The sequence below is a fragment of the Lepidochelys olivacea genome (assembly GCF_965140295.1).
Source record: "Lepidochelys olivacea isolate rLepOli2 genome assembly, chromosome: 1".
Lineage (NCBI taxonomy): Eukaryota > Metazoa > Chordata > Testudines > Cheloniidae > Lepidochelys > Lepidochelys olivacea.
This window is the reverse complement of record NC_140411.1, coordinates 354149846-354171104: the sequence shown is the minus strand read 5'-3', so window position 1 is coordinate 354171104 and position 21259 is coordinate 354149846. Positions and strand designations below refer to the sequence as shown.

General features: G+C 48.1%; 1 protein-coding gene across 2 annotated transcripts in view; it reads left to right on the top strand.

Annotated features, from left to right (window-relative positions):
* SHANK3 (SH3 and multiple ankyrin repeat domains 3) overlaps positions 1 to 21259 on the top strand; it is a gene marked incomplete at its 5' end in the record, with an annotated part of 664505 nt that overhangs the window by 454461 nt on the left and 188785 nt on the right. For both annotated transcript variants that reach the window (XM_084611263.1, XM_084611264.1), the window contains one exon: positions 637 to 750. In XM_084611263.1, the coding sequence (XP_084467389.1) occupies positions 637 to 750 (114 nt within the window). The remainder of the gene's footprint in view (positions 1 to 636; positions 751 to 21259) is intronic.

Sequence of the window (21259 nt, the reverse complement as noted above, 5' to 3'; positions counted from 1 at the left end):
GACAAGGCCACTCGGGTCTGAACTCCGGTTAGTAGCTTGAATTCAGCCCCAGGCTCCTCACTGCTCTTCTAACCTGAGTTAGCTAGCTTAAGTTCACATCATCGCCTCGTTCTGCAGGGAAGATGCACTCAGCATTTTCTAGTTCTGGGAGCACGAGGCTGGGTGCCAGACCCCTGGGATCTGATTCCAGCTCTGATACTGACTTGCTGTTTGGCTTTGGGAAAATCACTGTCCCTTCCATGCCTCGGTTTCCCTGTTTGTAAAATACTGGCAGTACTTCCCTGCCTTGCAGGAGACATCTGAAGTTGCAAAGTCAACACAGTCATGGTGTTGAGACCTTGTTTCCAAAAAGTCTCTGACGTCTGGAACACACTGGCTTCCCTTCCAGTGCTTCCTGTGAACGGGGTGGATGCTCCTGGCTCTCTCTCCAAGCGTTTCGCTGCATGCATCCCAGGTCTCTCACTTTCTAACTGAGGCGGCTGGAAGGACAAAAGACAACCCTTTCCGAGGGCTCTTAGGTGGCTCCTTCTTTCCCAGGTTGTGCACGTCCACAGACCGTGCACTTGGACATGGTAATTCTGTACCCTGCAGTGCCCCTCTCCCTGTTCTGATCTCTGCCCATTTCTCTTTCCATAGTGCTCAGTATTGGTGAGGGTGGCTTCTGGGAAGGAACCGTGAAAGGACGGACCGGTTGGTTCCCAGCAGAATGCGTTGAGGAAGTGCAGATGCGACAGTATGATCCACGGCAAGGTAAGCTTCCCTGCTCGGGTAGGGCAACTGTCTCAGATACTGGGCTGAGTGCTTCCTCTGCAAGGCAGCCACGTCCAGCCCCCATCAATTCGGACTAGTTGATGTCCACTTACACAAAAGTCTCAGGCTGCCCATCTTCTGCCCTGGGTGCCCAGCCCAGAAACTGAAACCCACAAAATAGCAGAAGTTACAGTCGAGTCAGTTTGTCACTGATTCTCTTGCTGCTCCCAGTCCAGAGTTCCCACCTTCAGTACTTTCAGTGTCGTGACCTATGTGCTTGCCGCCCTGTGGGAGCATTATTTAGTCATACAGGGCAACGGCTTCAAATCCTACCACTGATTTTTGGGTGCCAAATTTGAGATGGTTCAGAGGCTGTAGTGCTTTGAGCAGTGGCTGTTGGTGTGGTACGGCCTGGGGCTCCTGTCCCCTTAATCAGGTCTCAGCTTATGCTTGTGCAGGAAGCCAACTCCCATGTGCAGGAAGCCATGTTCCTCCCATGTGCATCTCGTGCTTTCCTCACACCGTTTGAACACAAGACGCACTGAAGGCAAAGCGGCTGAGTGACATGGAGCTGGTTTGCTTCCCCTGCCAAGTGCCTTCTACAGTGCCATGTGCAGACACTGGCTTAGTGAGCAGTTGCTCACCTCAGGAAGCTCTGGCCTCCTGGAACAGCACCTAGCACGGCACGAGTGGCTAGCAAGGGGCCAGTCCATCTGGTGCTTTCCATACATCTGAAAAAAGACACAATTTACACCTGATCCTCCAAAGAAGCTCCATGTGTGGGCAGGGCCTTCTGGGAAGGAGGTGTGGTCATGGCAGAACCCTTCCAACAGCTGTGTAAAACAGGCAGCTTGCTGACTCTGTGCAGAGGGCCCTGGCAGGCGCTGGCGTGGAGTCCTCGAGTGCCCATGGACTGCACTGTTGATGAACATCCTGCAAGGCTCGTATGGCGCACCAGCTCTGCTAGAGTTCAGACTGAGAAGGCCTTTCTGTTCAAAGTGACCTTTTCTGGGTCACTCTTCTAATTGTGCTAAAATGCACACACTTACTGAGATTGCCTTGGAATGTGGTATGCCTCATGGGGGCATGGGTTAGGGGGAGTGATCCAAATTTGAGGTCACTTGAGCGAGGAGTTCCTGAGGTGCAGCTCCCCGCACCAGTTCTGGAGGTTGACAGATTCTACCAGTGTTTTTTACACAAACCAGTGGCTCAAACTGTGGCTCTCATTTTCCCCTGTTTGATATCAGTTGCCTGACTTTGGTCCCAGCTAGTGCAAGATTCCCACAGCCTCTTGGGGGAAACAAAGTAGAAACATTATTAAAGGAAGAGTTTAGCTCTCTGTGTTAGCACATGCTAAACACTCCCACACCAGACTGCAACGCATGCGTGCAGAAAGACTAGCCAAGAGTTTCAGGCCAGCCAGCTTTTACGTGACCTGAGTGGCTTAGGAGCATGCTGGGGCTGGACTTAAGCTACTGTTGGGCACTGCAAGTTCAAACCCAACCTTGGCAGAAAATGTAACGTGGACCTGTTGCTATACGCTGCCTCTAGCAAATGGTGGGGGGTGTAGTCTGAGTAGAGCGGAAATCCAGGAGGTGCTGAAACTATTCTAATGACGTGAATTTTTGTGGGGAGGGGGATAAATGGGGTTGCGTGGGCAGAGGGACGCTGGAGGAGTGATATGGGGCTGGGTTGCAGGAAGCATGGGGGGGATCATGTCAGGCCCACATTCTCCCCTAATGTGTGTGTGTGTGTGTGATGAGGACTGGGAGGCCTGCCCCATGGGACCTCTGTTCCTGTTGCCATGTGTTACTGGGACCCTTCCCTGCCCCCTCTTGTCAGCTGGGGATTCCTGCCCATCGAGGCTGTCTAAGCCCCTCTTCCTGCCCCAGAAGGGTGAAGGCTGACACTCTGAGGGGTTGGAGCCCCTCTCCATGGGAGCCCTGCTTCTTTGTGTGGGAGGTTCACCGAGCACACTGAGACGGAGCTGAGAATGGGCATGCTTGGGACATTGCACCAGCTAGCAAGTGCCCTCACTGGGGTGGGGGCGTGAGATGAATGGAGCAGTTTGCGTGCCTCAGAACCATAGTTTCAGGCTGTCTTCATCTCCAGGGGCTCTCCTGGCTCAGCTAGGAGCAGGCCACTTCGCTCTGACTCTGGTATACTGCAGCTGTAAGGATGTGAACATCCTTTCCCTGTTCTTCCTCAAATGTCCCATCTTAGGACTGTCCCGTGCCGCACACCTGAGCAGAGCAAAGCGGTTGCTGATTCATTTCGTGCAGTAGCTCATGGGAGCGTCAGCTCCACTTGAGTTCAGGTTGAGAAACTCTGAATGTTCAAAGGTCGACTTTTGGAAGTGCGGTAAAATCTGCATGTCTGCTCCCCTTGCCTTGGCGTTTTCTGTGCCTCATGGCAGTGCGGGTAGGGTTAGTGAGCCAAATCTGGGTTCGTTTGAGCCAAGGATTCCTGACATGCATGCTTCCAAAAACACCGTTTCACAAAACCCACAGATTCTGCCTGGCTGTGTGTGTGTCTTGTTTTTTGCACAGGTGGGGCTCAAACCAAGGCTCTGAGCATCCCCCAGTTGCTTGATATTTATCCCAATTAGTGCATGGCACCCACAGACCCACTGGGGAAGTGTCAAAGGATGACACTTTAAGAGGGAAGAGGCCAGTGCACCTGTGGTAAGCTGACCTCAGTTGGCCTTAAAAGGGGGTCAGGAGGTGAGAGCTGCCTGGGAGTAAGAGATTATTCTATGATTCTACGATTAGCAGGTGAGAGCTGCTGGAGATCGGAAGAGGTCCCTGAAGGAAGCTGTAGCTGTTGCCTGGGGGAAAGCTGAAGGCCGGAGAGCAGCAAGAGGGGTTTGCCAACTGATCTCTCAGGGCTAGAGAGGGCTGAAGGCAGGGCAACGGTGGAGGGACTTAGCCACTGATGTCTCCATGCTGGAGAGCTAGAGCCAGAGGGCTGGAAAGGGGGCGAGCTGGGGAAGGGAGGGTCCTGGTGCAAATGAGCTCCCAGTAGAGAGGCTCCTCTTGCTGAGAAGAGCAGGGTTGCACTCCAGCCGGAAGGGCTGGGGTGGTATGGAGAAGGCCAAAGGGGAGCCTTTGAAATGTGAGGTATTAGATAACACTTTCATTGGAACAGCCTCCCTTGATCCCGCCCCCTTTAATCATAGAATCATGGACTATCAGGGTTGGAAGGGACCTCAGGAGGTCATCTAGTCCAACCCTCATTAGGTATTGTAGCACCTGTGGGATACAAATTCACTCACTGAATTTGTATCCCACTCTCTCACTTTAGCTGGAGAGAGTCTTAGAAGGGAAAGCCCCTGGTTTGACAGTCCCTCAGATGGTGCTAATTGTCCTTGTGGGGAACAGAGATGCTAGCTGAGATGGGTGGAGCTGCTGCTGCTGTAAAAGTCCAAACCCATTTTTTCTGCGGGGGAGGTTGGGATTCATCTGGGGTGGTGATGTCATGTGGGTCCCTTTCAGTGGGACAGGAAGCTGCTCAGGACATTCCTCGGAGACAGTCCAGGGCCCCACGAGGTTTTGGTGGTGGTGAGGACATCCATGATGGTGGAGCTTGCATCAGTACTCTCCATCTGTTCTTCCAAGTTTTTCTAGGTGTTCTTTTCCCCATAGTCCTTTTTGTTCTTTTAAGACCCCAAAAGGGAGTGATAGGTGGAATGGCCCCTTCCCTCATTAGTTTGTCTTCCATTTAGGCCCAATATCCAACACACTAATTCTGGTTTAATTCATTTCTGATCCTATGTCTTGTTCTGTTTTTACCAAGCATGAGTTCAATACAATCCTTGAATTCTGTCAACATGAACTAATTTAGTTTGTCTGGTTGTCTTGCACCAGTTTATAACACTTTTTATTGAAAATAACTTGACCTGCTTTCCATGCTAAACTCTGAAGCAGGCCAAAGTTAGAGACTAATTGTCACAACAACACAGCAGGGGGAATCAGTTCTGAATCAGTTTGGTGGGAGGGATAGCTCAGTGGTTTGAGCATTGGCCTGCTAAACCCAGGGTTGTGAGTGCAAACCTTGAGGGGGCCATTTAGGGATCTGGGGCAAAAATTGGGGACTGGTCCTGCTTTGAGCAGGGGGTTGGACTAGATGACCTCCTGAGGTCCCTTCCAACTCTGATATTCTATGATTCTAATACCTTGGACTGTGTGAAGCTCTTAAGGAGCCCTGAGAAGGGGGAACTGATGCAGGGCTGCTGTAGAGGCACCACAGGCCACAAGGGGGCACTCTGGAGGCAGCATACCCAGTTACGATTTTTGGGCTGTGCTGGCTCCGCTGTATGGTTGAGCACGACTTTCTGTTTAAAGGATGCCTCTCCTAGGTTCTCTAAACTCCACATGCTTACACAGAGTGGCCTGAAAGGTTCTGTGATTCGTGGGAGGGTGAATGGGCCAAATTTGGGTTCATCTGAGCAAATAGTTCCCGAGATATAGATCCCTGGGGGAAAAACAGTATTTTACAAAATCAGCAGGTTCTGACAACTTCTTTGCATAGATCTGAGGATCAAGCCCTGGCCCGGATTTGTCCATCACTTAGCCCTTGCCTCAGCTAGTGCACGGCACCCACTGTCCCTTTGAGGAAGCAACACAAAGTTATTAAAGGAAGAGTTCAGCTCTCTAGAATGGGGTTTGCAATCAGTTGTGTGCTGAGACTGAAAGTAGCATGCACAGCAAGATGACGAAGGGGATTGGCAGACGTAATACCTGTGGTCATTGAACCTACGCTGTACCCATGCAATCAATGTAAATTCAAACCCTACCCGGGGCAGAAATTGTGAGAATGAACTGTCGACAGGTTGCTCCTGTCCACCTCTTTCCAGGGTTCTGTACTTTTGGGGAATGTGCCCTGCTGACTAGCATGGCTAACGTCCAGGGGCTCTTTTCTGAAAGGTAATAAATCTCACATGCTGCACAGCTATGTGAGAACAATTTCTGGTCATGCTGCTATTTTCTACCTGCTGATTTATTACAGCACAGAGTCACAGCATCGTATATTCTCAGGCCAGCAAGGATCCTTGTGATTAATCTAGTCTGACTATGGTATAATACAGGCCGTAGGATTTCCCTGAATTAACTCCTGTTTGACAGCGTAGCCCAGTTTTACCTGAAATCATTGCTGCTATATGACACACAGCACGTGTGAGCACTGACAACCAAACAAAAGTGCATTTCATTAAGAAAGACTGGAGGGTTGAGGGTTTCAGAGTAGCAGCCGTGTTAGTCTGTATTCGCAAAAAGAACAGGAGGACTTGTGGCACCTTAGAGACTAATTAATTTATCTGAGCATAAGCTTTCGTGAGCTAAGGCTCACTTCATCGGATGCATAAGGGTTAAGTAGAGATGAGAGGGGGTGGAAACCTGGTTACGCTACAAAACAGACTCGTAACCCAAACCTGCACCTACACTGAGTGGGTCCCCTTGCCTATCTAACCAAGCACGTCTCTCTTCCCCCACTCATCTCCCAAACAGGTTCAGTCTGTGGCAGAGGTGGGTGGTTTCCCAGGAAGCAGGATCCATTTTTTCAAGAGAACATCCCTGCTCCCCAAGATGTCTTCTCCGGGAAAGGCTAAAGTGCTTTTCCCCTCCCTGTTATACAGGAACGGTCTTGTGGCTTCCCTCAGAGACAGGGTGGCTCTCTGTCTGTTGTGCTGTTCCTCTTGTCTCTCCCAGTGGTTGTGATTGTTTGTGGTTGTCCTGGCTGGTTTATCGTTGAAAGTCTCGGGATGGAGCAAGGCTGCACTAGTGAGCCTGGGGTTCCGTCACCAGCAGACAAGGGCTGGGTGGCAGCTCGCGCCCCGGCAGAAAGAGATGTTGCTGCTGCCCATCTCTCAGGGTTTTATGCTGCCGCACAACACTGTAGTGCCCAAGCGCCTCCCACATAAACACTAGAGCAATAGCGAAGTCCATGGAGGCCTTTCTGGGGCCTCTGACGCGCCTCCCTTTCCAGGGTAAAGACTCTGACTGGGGTTGGGCTTGTAAATTTATTTTATTAAAAGAACCCTATGTACTTCGGGTTGGAGGGCTTTAGGCTGACTTTGGGGGGATTGGTTGGTTTGGGATTTGAGCGGTAGAATTGAGGGTGCTAATGTTGTGAGTTTTGTTGCCATGATGTAAAAGCCTTTTTGAAGAAGGTTTTGCAGCTTTTCCGAAAGAGAGTCAGACTCTGGACCTGTACCAGCTGTCACATGCTTTGTCCTGCGCTTTGTGCCTGTGTTTTCCCAGGGGAGCGCAGCATTATGGTGGCTCATAGATTGAAATTTGGTGTGGCCAGTCACAGAATGGAAGCTGATTTTTAATATGTCTGGGGCTTGTTCCATTAATTGCCTTGAAAATTAGAACCAAGACATTAAACTCACATTTGGAACTGACGGGGAGCCCAGTGGATGGACTTGAGCACAGGCTGGATGTGCTCATGGTGGCCTAGCTCATGGAGGAGGCAGGCGGGCACATTCTGTACCATCTGGAGCTGGTGCATCATCTTCATATTCAGCTTCAGATGCACAGTTAGTGGCAATGATCCAGGTAACAAACGCATGTTTTACTGTGGCCTGCTCCTTGTTTGAGAGGAGGGGACAAGTTTCCCAGCAAGGGGAATCTTTCACCCAGAAGGTGAAGGAAGCTGGGTTTTAGGTTCAGATGCTACCCGGTTTCCCAGCTTAGTGAAGAGTCAAACAGGACCCCAGCACTTCACACCATTTAGACAAGTAGGGGCTGTGCAACTTCAATGGACAGTGAGGACAGTGTCCCAGCTAGTTCTTTGAAGCACTTTCTCCTTCCCAACCAGCATCACTTCAGTTTTACCTGCATTCAGCTTGAGCCAGCTGCTTTCTCTCCAAGAGCTGATTTTGTGTAGAATTCAGACGTGTCTGTAATGGCCACGTTACATCGGTGAAGAAGATGACCTAGAGTTGAGTGTCATGGGCATGCTGTTGGCAGCTCACTGTCTCCCAGTTCTCATGTGGATACTGGAGAGAAGTAGACAATATGGACCCCTCTGCAGGCAAGGAGCGCTTGCCCATCACTCTTCTGCGCTCTTCTGGAGAGGAAGACTAGAGCCACTGCGGTGCTGGGCCCTTCATTCTGGCTGTGTCATGTTGGTGGGTTAGCAGTGCCTTGCAGCCTCCTGGGTCAGGGGCTGCAGAGAGGCCCAGCAGCCCGTGCATGAAGCACTTGCCTATCCCTGGCCTTATGAGGGGGGTATTCGCTTGAGCTGCTAGAGCCATCTCTGTGCTGTGCCCTGGTCTGAAGCCTGATTGGGAGGCATCCAGGATGGTGGCTGATGTCACATCTTGCTGGAGCTTGGTGGTTAGGACTTTCTCAGTTATTTTGCCCAGGAATGGAAGGTTAGCGACAGATGGTCGTTTGAAAGAACTTAATGACTGAGCAAGGCTTCGTGAGGAGAGGGTGAACTATTGCGCATTTGAAGGTGTTAGATAGAAGCATTGCTCTGAAGGAGGCATTGACTGTTTCCATTAGTAATGGGTGTCGTCGTTCTTCACCGTCCTCCACCAGCCAGGAGGGGAATAGAGCCTTTCCACAGGTAGTGGCAGGGATATTTTTCAGAGTTTCTTGAGTTTTGTCATGTGTAATGGGGCCAAACCCAGACAGGGGCCGTGGGGTAGGTAATATTCACTGTTGAGGGATGGAACTTTCTTTCCTATTTTCATGGGTATTCAGTTGTTCTTATCAACAAAGTATACTGACAGCTTTTCACAGCAGGAGATGCCTTGGACTGGTGCCTAGGCTATGCTATGAAGTGGGTTGATTAGCGGGCTCAGTATGCAAAATAACTCTGCTGCCCTTGATTCTGTGTGCCTGATCATGGAGGAGGAGGAGATTTGTTTTGCCTCCTTTACTGCAGTGGTGAAATCCTGTCAGAGTTGTTTGTGCGGCATTCAGAATACTTGGTGTGCTACTAGTGTTCTAACTTTCCTGGGCACAGCATCTGCCGTAGCTCGTCTATGAACTGTGGTGATCTTCTCAGTCAGTGGGGTGGGGGAGAGCGGGCAGCTTGGGGCCAAGGCATCTGAGGTAGTGGACATCAGGCGAACGTGTTGTGGTACTAACTCATCTGTGCCTTGGGCTGCTTCTTGTAGGGCAAGTTGGAAACCTAGGTTCAGGAATCTTGGGAAGCACCAGCTTTGGCTCTTCACTACCCTGGAGGGAAGGAGGGAAGTCTATGAGCTCTGCCTGGGTATTGGAGACGTCACCTACAGGAGAGGGGTATGTTGGTGACATCTCCAATGTCTAGTCCAAAGCCAAAGATAGGATCCAGTGTATGTCTGGCTGCACGTGTGGATCCAGAGACTGCCTGCAAGAATGCCATACTTTCCGTGTGCTCAATGAGATCAAGTACTATTGCATCTTTTGCATTGTCTATATGGAGACTGAAGTCACCAAAGCCATGAATTCTGGGGGACTCCAGTACTGTGCTGGGCAGAAGCTCTGGGAGATCCTCCAGAAAATAGACCAGGTTTCTGTCTGGAGGTCTGTACGCCATTAGGAGCCCTAGGTCCCTCTTGTCCTTTGCCTCACAGAACACAGGGATGTACTTAAATGTGTTTGTTGCTGTGGTGGAACATCTTCTGTATCTGAGTTTGGAGAGGAACAGGAGAGCTTCTGTCTCCTCTTTTTTTCATGGTACATTCTGGGTTCTCTCTTGGCCTCTGGTATATAGAGTATCCTCTGGGAGGCTTGGTGTGTTAGGGTAGGAATGGACCATTGAACCATTTCTGTGATGCAAGTAAGGACGGGACTTCATCCAAAATGGGATAATGCATGGTCCAGTCAGGAGCTAATGTGGCCCGTAGCCCTGCAGATGAGAGCCTCTAGGAAGCCCTCTAGGCACACAGAGGCAGTGCAATTGCTGGTCCCAGCAGTGTCCCTGCTGGTCCTATGAAAGGACTGGTGGAAAGGCGGCCAGTTGCAGTGATGGCCCCGACTGGACCGGAGAGGAGGTGGCTGCCCTGTCTCTAGCCCATCCCTCAGCTCATCACACCGGAGCTGGATGGCTGCAGGGAAGAGCCTACGACTTGGGCATTTCTGAAGTCAATGAAGCTCTCTGAGGGCTTGCCTACACTACGGGCATTAGAGCGGCACACCAGCTCTGCCACTACCGAGCCATAGTGCAGGCCCTTCCTACAGCAGGGGAAGGGTTCTTTGTTGCTGTAGGAAATCCAGCTCCCCAAGTTGCAGTACCAAGGTCTGCAGAAGCATTCTACCATCAGTCCAGCCATCAGGACACCAGGCTTTAGGTTGGCCTAGCTAGAGTGCAGCTTTGAAAGTCTCCCAGACTCAGCTTCCATGCCCTTCCCATGATAGGCACCTCATGGCTGTTTTGTGCCAGCCTAATCTAGTAAGAGTTTTAGCCTTAGTGGCTATTTTTCGTGAACATTCTGCTTTTAGAGGCATTGAGGATCTGTCCTTTTCCAAACTCTCCCAGAGATTGAGCACAGTGTGGCTCCGTAAACTGGTTTTGAAGCACCCAAGCCCAGCTGTCTGCTTCCATGTCCCTTTTCCTGTCTGGGCTCATGTACATCCTTATTTTCACACTCCATTAGCCTAATGTGGAGTTATGCGTTGCTGTCACCTAAAATAGGCTCCCAAAAGCCTGTCTGATTCACATCTGACTTATTACTAATGGGGAAAAAAAATCTCATCTCTTTTTCTGTGCAAGAGCTGAGCGACTGCACTTAGAAGCGGGAGCAGGGGCAGTATGATTGGAAATGAAAGATTGTCTATCTTGGCTATTTGAAATTTCCAATTCCAAGACTTAAGGTGGAAAGCTCTGGTTGAATATTGATAAGTGCAGAATCTGTGGTTCGTCTTTTCTGTGAATATGTGTAGAAGACGGTCTCTGAGAATTCGAATGGAAAGGATTTCTGGAGTGGGCATCTGTTCCTGGATAAAAACAACAAGGAGTCCTTGTGGCACCTTAGAAACTAACAAATTTATTTGGCCATAAGCTTTCGTGGGCTAAAACCCACTCCATCAGATGCATGGAGTGAAAAATACAGTAAGCAGTATATATATATATACAGCACATGAAAAGATGGGAGTTGCCTTACCAAGTGGGGGATCAGTGCTAACGAGGCCAATTCAATTAAGATGGAGGTGGAAGCCCACAAAAGCTTATGCCTAAATAAATTTGTTAGCCTCTAAGGTGCCACACGGACTCCTCATTGTTTTTGCTGATACAGATTAACACAGCTACCACTCTGAAACCTGTTCCTGGATAGTCTCCTAGGAGGAGCCAACCTGGTGCAGTGCTGTGGCTGGTCTGGGAACATATCTGAAAACCTAGGAAAACAGAACAGTGTCAAGGCGGACCATGATAGCCAAGGCTGTGGCTGCTTCTGCCTTTTGTAAAAAGAAAAGGAGTCCTTGTGGCACCTTAGAGACTAAAAAATTTATTTGAGCATGAGCTTTTGTGAGCTACAGCTGAATGCATCCTATGAAGTGAGCTGTAGCTCACGAAAGCTTATGCTTAAATAAATTTGTTAGTCCTCGTGGCACCTTAGACTCGTTTTCTTTTTGCGGATACAGACTAACACGGCTGCTACTCTGAAATCCGCCTTTTGTGTTTCTGAGATCAGCCCTTTTCGTTGGTTCCTACAGCTAGAACTATGGTCCATGCCCTCATTACCTCCTGCCTTGCCTGTCTGACATCTAGACTGGGCCCAGGACACAGCTGCTGAGATCATATTCCTGGCCCACTGCTCTCACCGGTTCACCTTCTTCCAGTTAATTCTCTACCACATTCGAGCTTGTCATCCCCTTCAAAATTCTGCATTTCATTTTGTCTCCTTGCTTATTCTCCCTTGTCTCTTACTGGATCACCCGTGCATCCCTTTCACTCCGCCATTGAGACCAGCCTTGACACCCAATTTGCCCACTTCTCCCACAACATTCTCTGCATTTTCTTTCACACTGTCCCCTATGCCTGGAATGCTCTTCCTTAGTGTTTCTGAAATTGCAGAACTGCTAGTTGTGATATGTAACCTTTCGCTTAAAGCAGCCTCTGTACAGATGATTGGAGGGTAGCTTGTGTAATGCCAGTGGGATTTTTTAGAAAATCTTCAGAGGAGATCCTGGCAATTACAGGCTGGGTAAGCCCAACTTCAATAGCAGGCAAATTGGTTGAAAGTATAATAAAGAACAGAATTATCAGACGTATAGGTGAACACGATTTGCTGGGGAAGAGTCAACGTGGCTTTTGCAATGGGAAATCGTGCCCCACCAATTTATTAAAATTCTTTGACAGGATCAACAAACGTGGACAAGGTTGATCCAGCTTATAGAGTGTACTTGGACTTTCAGAAAGCCTTTGACAAGGACCCTCACCAAAGGCTCTTAAGCTAAGTGAGCTGTCGGGATAAGAGGGAAGGTTCTCCCATGGGTTAGTAACTGGTTAAAAGACAGGAAACAAAGGGTCGGAATAAGTGGTCAGTTTTCATAATGGAAAGTGATAAATAGTGGCATCCTCACAGGCTCTGTACTGGGACCAGGGCTGTTCAACGTATTCATCAATGATCCAAAAAAAGTGGGGGAAGCAATGAGGTGGCAGAGTTTGCAGATGATACAAAACTACTAGATAGTTAAGTCCAAAGCAGGCTGTGAAGAGTTACAAAGGGATCTCACAAAACTGGGTGACTGGGCAATTAAATGACAAATGAAATTCAGTGTTGATAAATGCCAAGTCATACATATTGCAGAAATGATTCTAATTGTTCATACAAAACGATGGGTTTTGTATTAGCTGTTACCACTCAAGAAAAAGATTTTGGAGTCATCATGGATAGTTGAGAACACATCTCAATGTGCAGCAGCAGTCAAAAAAGCGAACAGAGTTTTAAAAACCATTAGCAAAGGGACTGATAATTAAAATATTACAGTTCCACTGTTTAAATCCATGGTATGCCTACTCCTTGAATACTGCGTGCAGTTCTGGTCACCCTATCTCAGAAAAGATATATTTGAATTGGTCAAGGTACAGAGAAGGGTAAAGGTACAGAGAAGGGCAACAGAAGTTATTAGGGGTCTGGAACAGCTTCCACACGAGGAGAAATTAAAAGGACTGGTACTTTCAGCTTGGAAAAGAGACGGTTAAGGTTGAGTGTGGTAAAATGTATGAAATCAACAATGGGATGGAGAGAGTGAGTAGGGAAGTGTGATTTATCCCTTCACATAACATGAGAACCAGGGGTCACCCGATGACACGAATAGGCGGCAAGTTTAAAACAAACAAAAGGAAGTATTTCTTCACACAACGCACAGTCAACCTGAGGAACTCGTTGCCAACGGATGTTGTGAAGGCCAAAAGTGTAACTGGGTTAAAAAAAAAAAAGAACAGATAAATTTGTGAACAGGTCCATCAATGGCTATTAGACACGGTGGACAGAGATATAACCCCATGCTCTCAGTGTCCCTAAACCTCTGACTTCCAGAAGCTGGATCTGGATCGCTCTGTAATTGCCCTGTTCTGTTCATTGCCTCTGAAGCACCTGGCACTGGCAATTGTCACACTGGATACTGGGCTAGATGGACCGTTGGCCCACAGGTCTGCATCTCTCTCATTTAAATGCCTGCTCAAGACCCACTTCTTCAACATCTATCAAAACCATGCACTGGATCCTGCCTACACTACATTAGCAATTCAAAGAGGGCTTAAAGCTGCTGCAAAGGAGCAACTGAGGGTGTCTCTTGCTTAGGGCAATCCCTATGTGGTGTATCCGTCTCCTGGGCCCCTCCATCATGGGAGATGTGCTGGGAGTAGGCTGGGGCACAAATGAAGCTGTTTTAAGTAGCACCAAGATCTGATCAGGCTGTGGAGGGGGGACAATGACTCAATGTCACCAATGAGCCTCTATCTCTGCAGCACACTTGATAGAACACTAGGGGACTGAGTCTTCTACTTACTTATCTTATGTATTTTTCCTCTGAGTGAACTGCTAATTTATGGGGAGGGAACTAATTAGCCATGGTCTATCACCACCACCCTGTTCCCTTTGCACATACGGTATGCTGTGTTCCTTCCTCCACACCCCGCCCCCCAGCCTGTGAGGTCTGCGGGACAGAGAGGGCTGCTTCCTCCATTTGGAAAGTGCCTGGTGCCTGAATGATACTAGGATGGCAATTTGTAGGGGGGTGGCTATTGCATCTTCAGCTCCTGAGGTCAGAATTCAAGCTTCAGGTCACAAGTCAAATGAGTTTAATAGTCCTATTTTAATACCCTGAGTGTGACCTTGTCTAAATCAAAACAAGGCTTTGGCAGAGTTCGTAGTCTCTGTGCAGGAGAAGCCCACAGTGGACGTAGCCGGTGGTACTGCAGGTCAGGACAGATCTGTCAGCCAAGCAGCATAGTTCTTGGGGGTTCTGCACGTCAGGAGTGAGGTGCACTGAAATCAGAAGGGGAGTTGCAGGGGTTGCAGGAAGCTGGAACTGAATTGCTCGAGCAGAGGTCTGTGGAGCTCAGCATGGGACTAACTGGGGTGTTACAAGCCAGGGTTTTGGAATTGCTACCCCCTGAATCATTGCCTGGAGTATTGGCAGACTTCACTGTGTTACAGGCTTGGGCTGTGCGGGTAACTAGCTATGTGCTCTGAGGTTACGGGTATACAGCTGCTGAGGTAGCAGTCCCTTGGGGGCTGGTGGGAACTGGGCTCGTTCAGAAGGGCGCTCATTCTCTGGAAACTGTGAAGACAGAGTTCCCTGACGTGTTGAGAGCTTTGCAGCTGACTGGGGTCCCAGCTGGAGTTGTGTATGCAGCTCATGCACATGTGGAAATGTGCACAGAAAGGGCTGAGGGCTGAAAACAATGGAGCAGTCGATTACAGAGCATTGATTGACAAGGCCGACCAGCTGCCTGGGAAAGTGGGCAAATTAAAAACCGTCTTCTAAAAGCACTGATATCCTCTCCTCGCCCCGCAGACCTGGCGTGCAAGCCAGAATCCCAAGCAGGGCTGTTCCCCACCACTGACAGTCATTGCTTGCATCACACAGGAAGTGGGAATGAGCCCTGTAGCTGCTTGGTTCAGCACTTTGAAAATCCACTTCATTTGCCTTCCACTTTGCTGGCTCTCATCTCCAGCCCCACCTCATTTCCTCTTTCTCCTCCTCAGCGCAGGCCTCCTGTTCGGCTGCGTTGCCAATAACCTGGACTCCCTTCTTGACCCTAAACTCTCCTCCTCCTTCATCGCATTGGGTGTGCTGCCCCTGCACTACTGCCTTCCTACACCATGGCCATGATTCCCCGGCTCGGCCTCTGTCTTCTCTTGCCTCGCTATGCTAAATTCCTCACACAGGCCTCCATCTCCCCTGAGTCTGAGTCCACCTCTAGTGAATGCTTCAACTCACCTCCTTGCATGTACAAAGCGTGACCCCATCACAGACTATCTCAGACCTGTTACATCTCCCAGTTGTGGGTTGGCTGTTCAGAGACGCCTGAGTCTCCTGTTGTTTATGGGCACGCCCCAGGCAATGGAGGAACTAGAATCATAGAAGATCGGGGCTGGAAGGGACCTCAGGAGGCCATCTAGTCCCACCCCCTGCCCAGAGCAGGACCGATCCCCGACTAAATCATCCCAGCCACGGCTTTGTCAAGCCTGACCTTAAAAGACCACGAAGGAAGGAGATTCCACCACCTCCCTAGGTAACGCATTCCAGTGCTTCACCACCCTCCGAGTGAAAAAGTTTTTCCTAATATCCAACCTAAACCTCCCCCACTGCAACTTGAGACCATTACTCCTTATTCTGTCATCTGCTACCATTGAGAACAGTCTAGATCCATCCTCTTTGGAACCCCCTTTCAGGTAGTTGAAAGCAGCTATCAAATCCCCCCTCACTCCTCTCTTCTGCCCCAGTTCTAAATAGCCCCAGTTCCCTCAGCCTCTCCTCATAAGTCATAAGGAATGAAGACTATGGAGCAGCATGGTGTGGAGCGAGTGGGTGTTGGGGTGTGGCTTACTGCAGTTCAGCAAACGCAGGCAGAGGCAGCTGGTGTGCAGCCGAATGGAAGTGATTAGAGGGGAAATGGGCTTGGTCACCCCGCAGCAAGTGGTGTGGCACATCTGGAGACTTGCGGGGGTGAGAGAGGCAACTACCAGGGATAGTTTTCAGAGGAGCAGCCGTGCTGGTCTGTATTCGCAAAAAGAACAGGAGGACTTGTGGCACCTTAGAGACTAACAAATTTATTTTGTTACTCCTTTTCTTTTTACCAGGCATAGTGCAGAGGGAGAATAAGTGAGGAAGGTGTTTGGCCAAGACACCTGGGTTCGCACCCAAATCCTTGGGCAGAAGGGGTTAAAAGCCCCACTAGAACTTTAATTTCTAGCCAGACATGCACTGCATAACATCTTGGCTTTCTGTCTCACTGGGCTACACAGATTTTATGTATTTATGTTTTAACACATACAGTTTTGATCTAACTCTGTAGTATTATGGACAAGCTGCAGTTCCCAGAGAAAAGATGGTCAGGTGCAACGTGGGGCTGAGCTGCTCCTAGGGCACCAGCGGTTTCATTGCGGCTTTTAAGTCCCTCCTGAAACCTCTTCCTCTTGTAAGGAAAAATCCAAGAGACCTTACAGGAGAGGGAAAGAGTGGGTGATGTGCTCTCAACTCTAGTAACCCGGTGACTTCATTTGTATAAACAGGGAAATGCATATTCATCAAATCTGCAAATTAGGGTAGTACATCATTTGCTTAAAACTCCAGATTTCTGGACCTTCGACCTTAACAGGTATGTTCTATGCACAACTGTGGCACTATAAATCCACATTAACAAATATTCTCCCCAACAGAGTTGGTTAACTTAAGGCTGGTTTCAGAGTAACAGCCGTGTTAGTCTGTATTCGCAAAAAGAAAAGGAGTACTTGTGGCACCTTAGAGACTAACCAATTTATTAGAGCATAAGCTTTCGTGAGCTACAGCTCACTTCATCAGATGCATATCATGGAAACTGCAGCAGACTTTATATATACACAGAGAATATGAAACAATACCTCCTCCCACCCCACTGTCCTGCTGGTAATAGCTTATCTAAAGTGATTATCAGGTGGGCCATTTCCAGCACAAATCCAGGTTTTCTCACCCTCCACCCCACCACACAAATTCACTCTCCTGCTGGTGATAGCCCATCCAAAGTGACAACTCTTTACACAATGTGCATGACAATCAAGTTGGGCTATTTCCTGCACAAATCCAGGTTTTCTCACATCCCCCCCACCCCCATACACACACAAACTCACTCTCCTGCTGGTAATAGCTCATCCAAACTGACCACTCTTCAAGTTTAAATCCAAGTTAAACCAGAACATCTGGGGGGGGGGGTTAGGAAAAAACAAGAGAAAACAGGCTACCTTGCATAATGACTTAGCCACTCCCAGTCTCTATTTAAGCCTAAATTAATAGTATCCAATTTGCAAATGAATTCCAATTCAGCAGTTTCTCGCTGGAGTCTGGATTTGAAGTTTTTTTGTTTTAAGATAGCGACCTTCATGTCTGTGATTGCGTGACCAGAGAGATTGAAGTGTTCTCCGACTGGTTTATGAATGTTATAATTCTTGACATCTGATTTGTGTCCATTTATTCTTTTACGTAGAGACTGTCCAGTTTGACCAATGTACATGGCAGAGGGGCATTGCTGGCACATGATGGCATATATCACATTGGTGGATGTGCAGGTGAACGAGCCTCTGATAGTGTGGCTGATGTGATGGTGTCCCCTGAATAGATATGTGGGCACAATTGGCAACGGGCTTTGTTGCAAGGATAAGTTCCTGGGTTAGTGGTTCTGTTGTGTGGTATGTGGTTGTTGGTGAGTATTTGCTTCAGGTTGCGGGGCTGTCTGTAGGCAAGGACTGGCCTGTCTCCCAAGATTTGTGAGAGTGTTGGGTCATCCTTTAGGATAGGTTGTAGATCCTTAATAATGCGTTGGAGGGGTTTTAGTTGGGGGCTGAAGGTGACGGCTAGTGGCGTTCTGTTATTTTCTTTGTTAGGCCTGTCCTGTAGTAGGTAACTTCTGGGAACTCTTCTGGCTCTATCAATCTGTTTCTTTACTTCTGCAGGTGGGTATTGTAGTTGTAAGAAAGCTTGACAGAGATCTTGTAGGTGTTTGTCTCTGTCTGAGGGGTTGGAGCAAATGCGGTTGTATCGCAGAGCTTGGCTGTAGACGATGGATCGTGTGGTGTGGTCAGGGTGAAAGCTGGAGGCATGCAGGTAGGAATAGCGGTCAGTAGGTTTCTGGTATAGGGTGGTGTTTATGTGACCATTGTTTATTAGCACTGTAGTGTCCAGGAAGTGGATCTCTTGTGTGGACTGGACCAGGCTGAGGTTGGTGGTGGGATGGAAATTGTTGAAATCATGGTGGAATTCCTCAAGGGCTTCTTTTCCATGGGTCCAGATGATGAAGATGTCATCAATATAGCGCAAGTAGAGTAGGGGCTTTAGGGGACGAGAGCTGAGGAAGCGTTGTTCTAAATCAGCCATAAAAATGTTGGCATACTGTGGGGCCATGCGGGTACCCATAGCAGTGCCGCTGATCTGAAGGTATACATTGTCTCCAAATGTAAAATAGTTATGGGTAAGGACAAAGTCACAAAGTTCAGCCACCAGGTTAGCCGTGACATTATCGGGGATAGTGTTCTTGACGGCTTGTAGTCCATCTTTGTGTGGAATGTTGGTGTAGAGGGCTTCTACATCCATAGTGGCCAGGATGGTGTTATCAGGAAGATCACTGATGGATTGAAGTTTCCTCAGGAAGTCAGTGGTGTCTCGAAGGTAGCTGGGAGTGCTGGTAGCGTAGGGCCTGAGGAGGGAGTCTACATAGCCAGACAATCCTGCTGTCAGGGTGCCAATGCCTGAGATGATGGGGCGCCCAGGATTTCCAGGTTTATGGATCTTGGGTAGTAGATAGAATATCCCAGGTCGGGGTTCCAGGGGTGTGTCTGTGCGGATTTGATCTTGTGCTTTTTCAGGAAGTTTCTTGAGCAAATGCTGTAGTTGCTTTTGGTAACTCTCAGTGGGATCAGAGGGTAATGGCTTGTAGAAACTCGTGTTGGAGAGCTGCCGAGCAGCCTCTTGTTCATATTCCGACCTATTCATGATGACAACAGCACCTCCTTTGTCAGCCTTTTTGATTATGATGTCCGAGTTGTTTCTGAGGCTGTGGATGGCATTGTGTTCCGCACAGCTGAGGTTATGGGGCAAGTGATGCTGCTTTTCCACAATTTCAGCCCGTGCACGTCGGCGGAAGCACTCTATGTAGAAGTCCAGTCTGCTGTTTCGACCTTCAGGAGGAGTCCACCTAGAAGTGAGCTGTAGATCACGAAAGCTTATGCTCTAATAAATTGGTTAGTCTCTAAGGTGCCACAAGTACTCCTTTTCTTTTAACTTAAGGCTGTTCATTTGATTTAATAAACCTTCGCCATATATTGCAAGAACCTTTCACTGAAAAACCCTAGCCTGAAACCAGTTCTGCTGCTAGTGTGCTGAGACCGTTGCCTGTCATGCTGACTCCGCCTGGTCTGGCTGCATACATCTGTTTTCTCTTGTCTTAGATTTAGTTGTAAGCTGCTTGGGGCAGGGACTGTCTTTTTGTTCTGTGTTTGTACAGCACCAAACACAACAGCATTCTAGACGCTACAGTAATACAAATGATAAGCTCTAAAAAGTATGGAAATTGCCTGTTACAGTTCATACACCCCAAGAACAACAACCCTGTTGTGTACAATTCGATTGTACAAACTATCTTGTCTTTGACTCTCGAAGCTGAGACCTTGGCATATTTCCTGACCCTCCTGCGGTCTTGAGAATTCTTTGCTGTAGAAGCAAAAAGGCTTATAGCTTAGCCAGTTAAGCGCTTCGACGCTTGAAGATTTGTATCTACAGCTTTGAAGTAGTGAACCGCTAACCTAACGATGTGTAATCTGTAAACACTGATTTCCCTGATGTTGAAAAGGGAAAAACTTTATTCTTTGAAAGTGGTTATTTTCAGAGCTGTCCCATGTAGGAGTGTACATGTGTAAGTTTAGTAATCATTGCCTTTCAGAAGGACAGCAGACAGAGAGCCTTGCATTTCTAACTTGTGGGTTTTTTTTTAAAGGGGCCATTTTTAAGTCCTTGTAATTTGCATGAAGTTGTAACCACAGGAGGGAAAACTAGATCTTCTTATTATTAAGGACAAAGATTTCAGAGGACAATGTTATTTCTGTAGAAAGTGAGTGGGGTAAAGGGATCAGGGGAAGGCTAATAATGGAAGCCTGGATACCCCCACTGCTATGGAGTCACAACTAACACCTCCATAAAAAATATGGCACCTATCCTCGTTCAGTCATTGAGGATTCGTTTCAGAATTCATCTAGTTTGTTTTTTCCGTTGTCTATTGATACTGTAATAGCTGTTGCCAGCTTGCTATTATCGCGTAAGAAGAGATACTGGAAACTTTTTCAGTAACAGTAATCCCTTACTTCACTGTTGCTAAGAACTGCACAGGTGGGTATTGCTGGCCTGCCTGTCGAGCTCCAAGTGCCAGCAAAGTGTGTCTGCTGGTAAAGCTCACGGCGTAATGATTCCCAGGAGTAACAAGACTATCACTGTCCCTTTATTTTTTCTGTATTCAAACTGACAACTTGTGACTCAGGAGACTGGTCTTCTACTGCTTGCGTTTCCGAGTTGGGCGTTCACACATTCTGTTCTTCCATGTTTTCATTCTCCTCCCGCTCAATTACTTTAGCGCTCAACAAACCGTTTCCATTTCTTCTACAGATATCTTGTTGAGACAGAGGATGGAGATAAGATCTTGGAGCACTTACCTGTTAATCAGGTTTCAGAGTAGCAGCCGTGTTAGTCTGTATTCACAAAAAGAAAAGGAGGACTTGTGGCACCTTAGAGACTAACCAATTTATTTGAGCATAAGCTTTCGTGAGCTACAGCTGAATGCATCCGATGAAGTGAGCTGTAGCTCACGAAAGCTTATGCTCAAATAAATTGGTTAGTCTCTAAGGTGCCACAAGTCCTCCTTTTCTTTATGTGTTGATCAATCACCTTTGCAGGTTTCCATGCTCCTTTCTGACGAATACAAACAGACTCTCCGTTTTCCAGTGGTGATAAAGGCTTTGCACCTCTGTCAAAGAAATATTTTCCTCTTTGCTTGTCTCAATTTTAGCTGGTTTGTATTGCTCCTTGTAACGGCTTGTGTTGCATCAATTTTAAAGTTGGCAATCTGGTCCTTAGATGTCTTCCCATGAGGAGTTGAGTAGGTGATCCCCAGTCTCCCATCAATGTATTCCCATAGCCCAACAGGCTAAGATCAGTGTCTATGTTACCAAACAAGATTTTTTTTCTGAATCCTTTTTACAGTTCCATTCAGTTGAGGAAACAATGGACTGGAAATTTTGTGAATAAAGTTCCATTGCTTTGTAAAAGGTTTAAAGTCTCTGGAGCAAAACTGTGGCCCATTTGTCACTAATGAGTTCTCC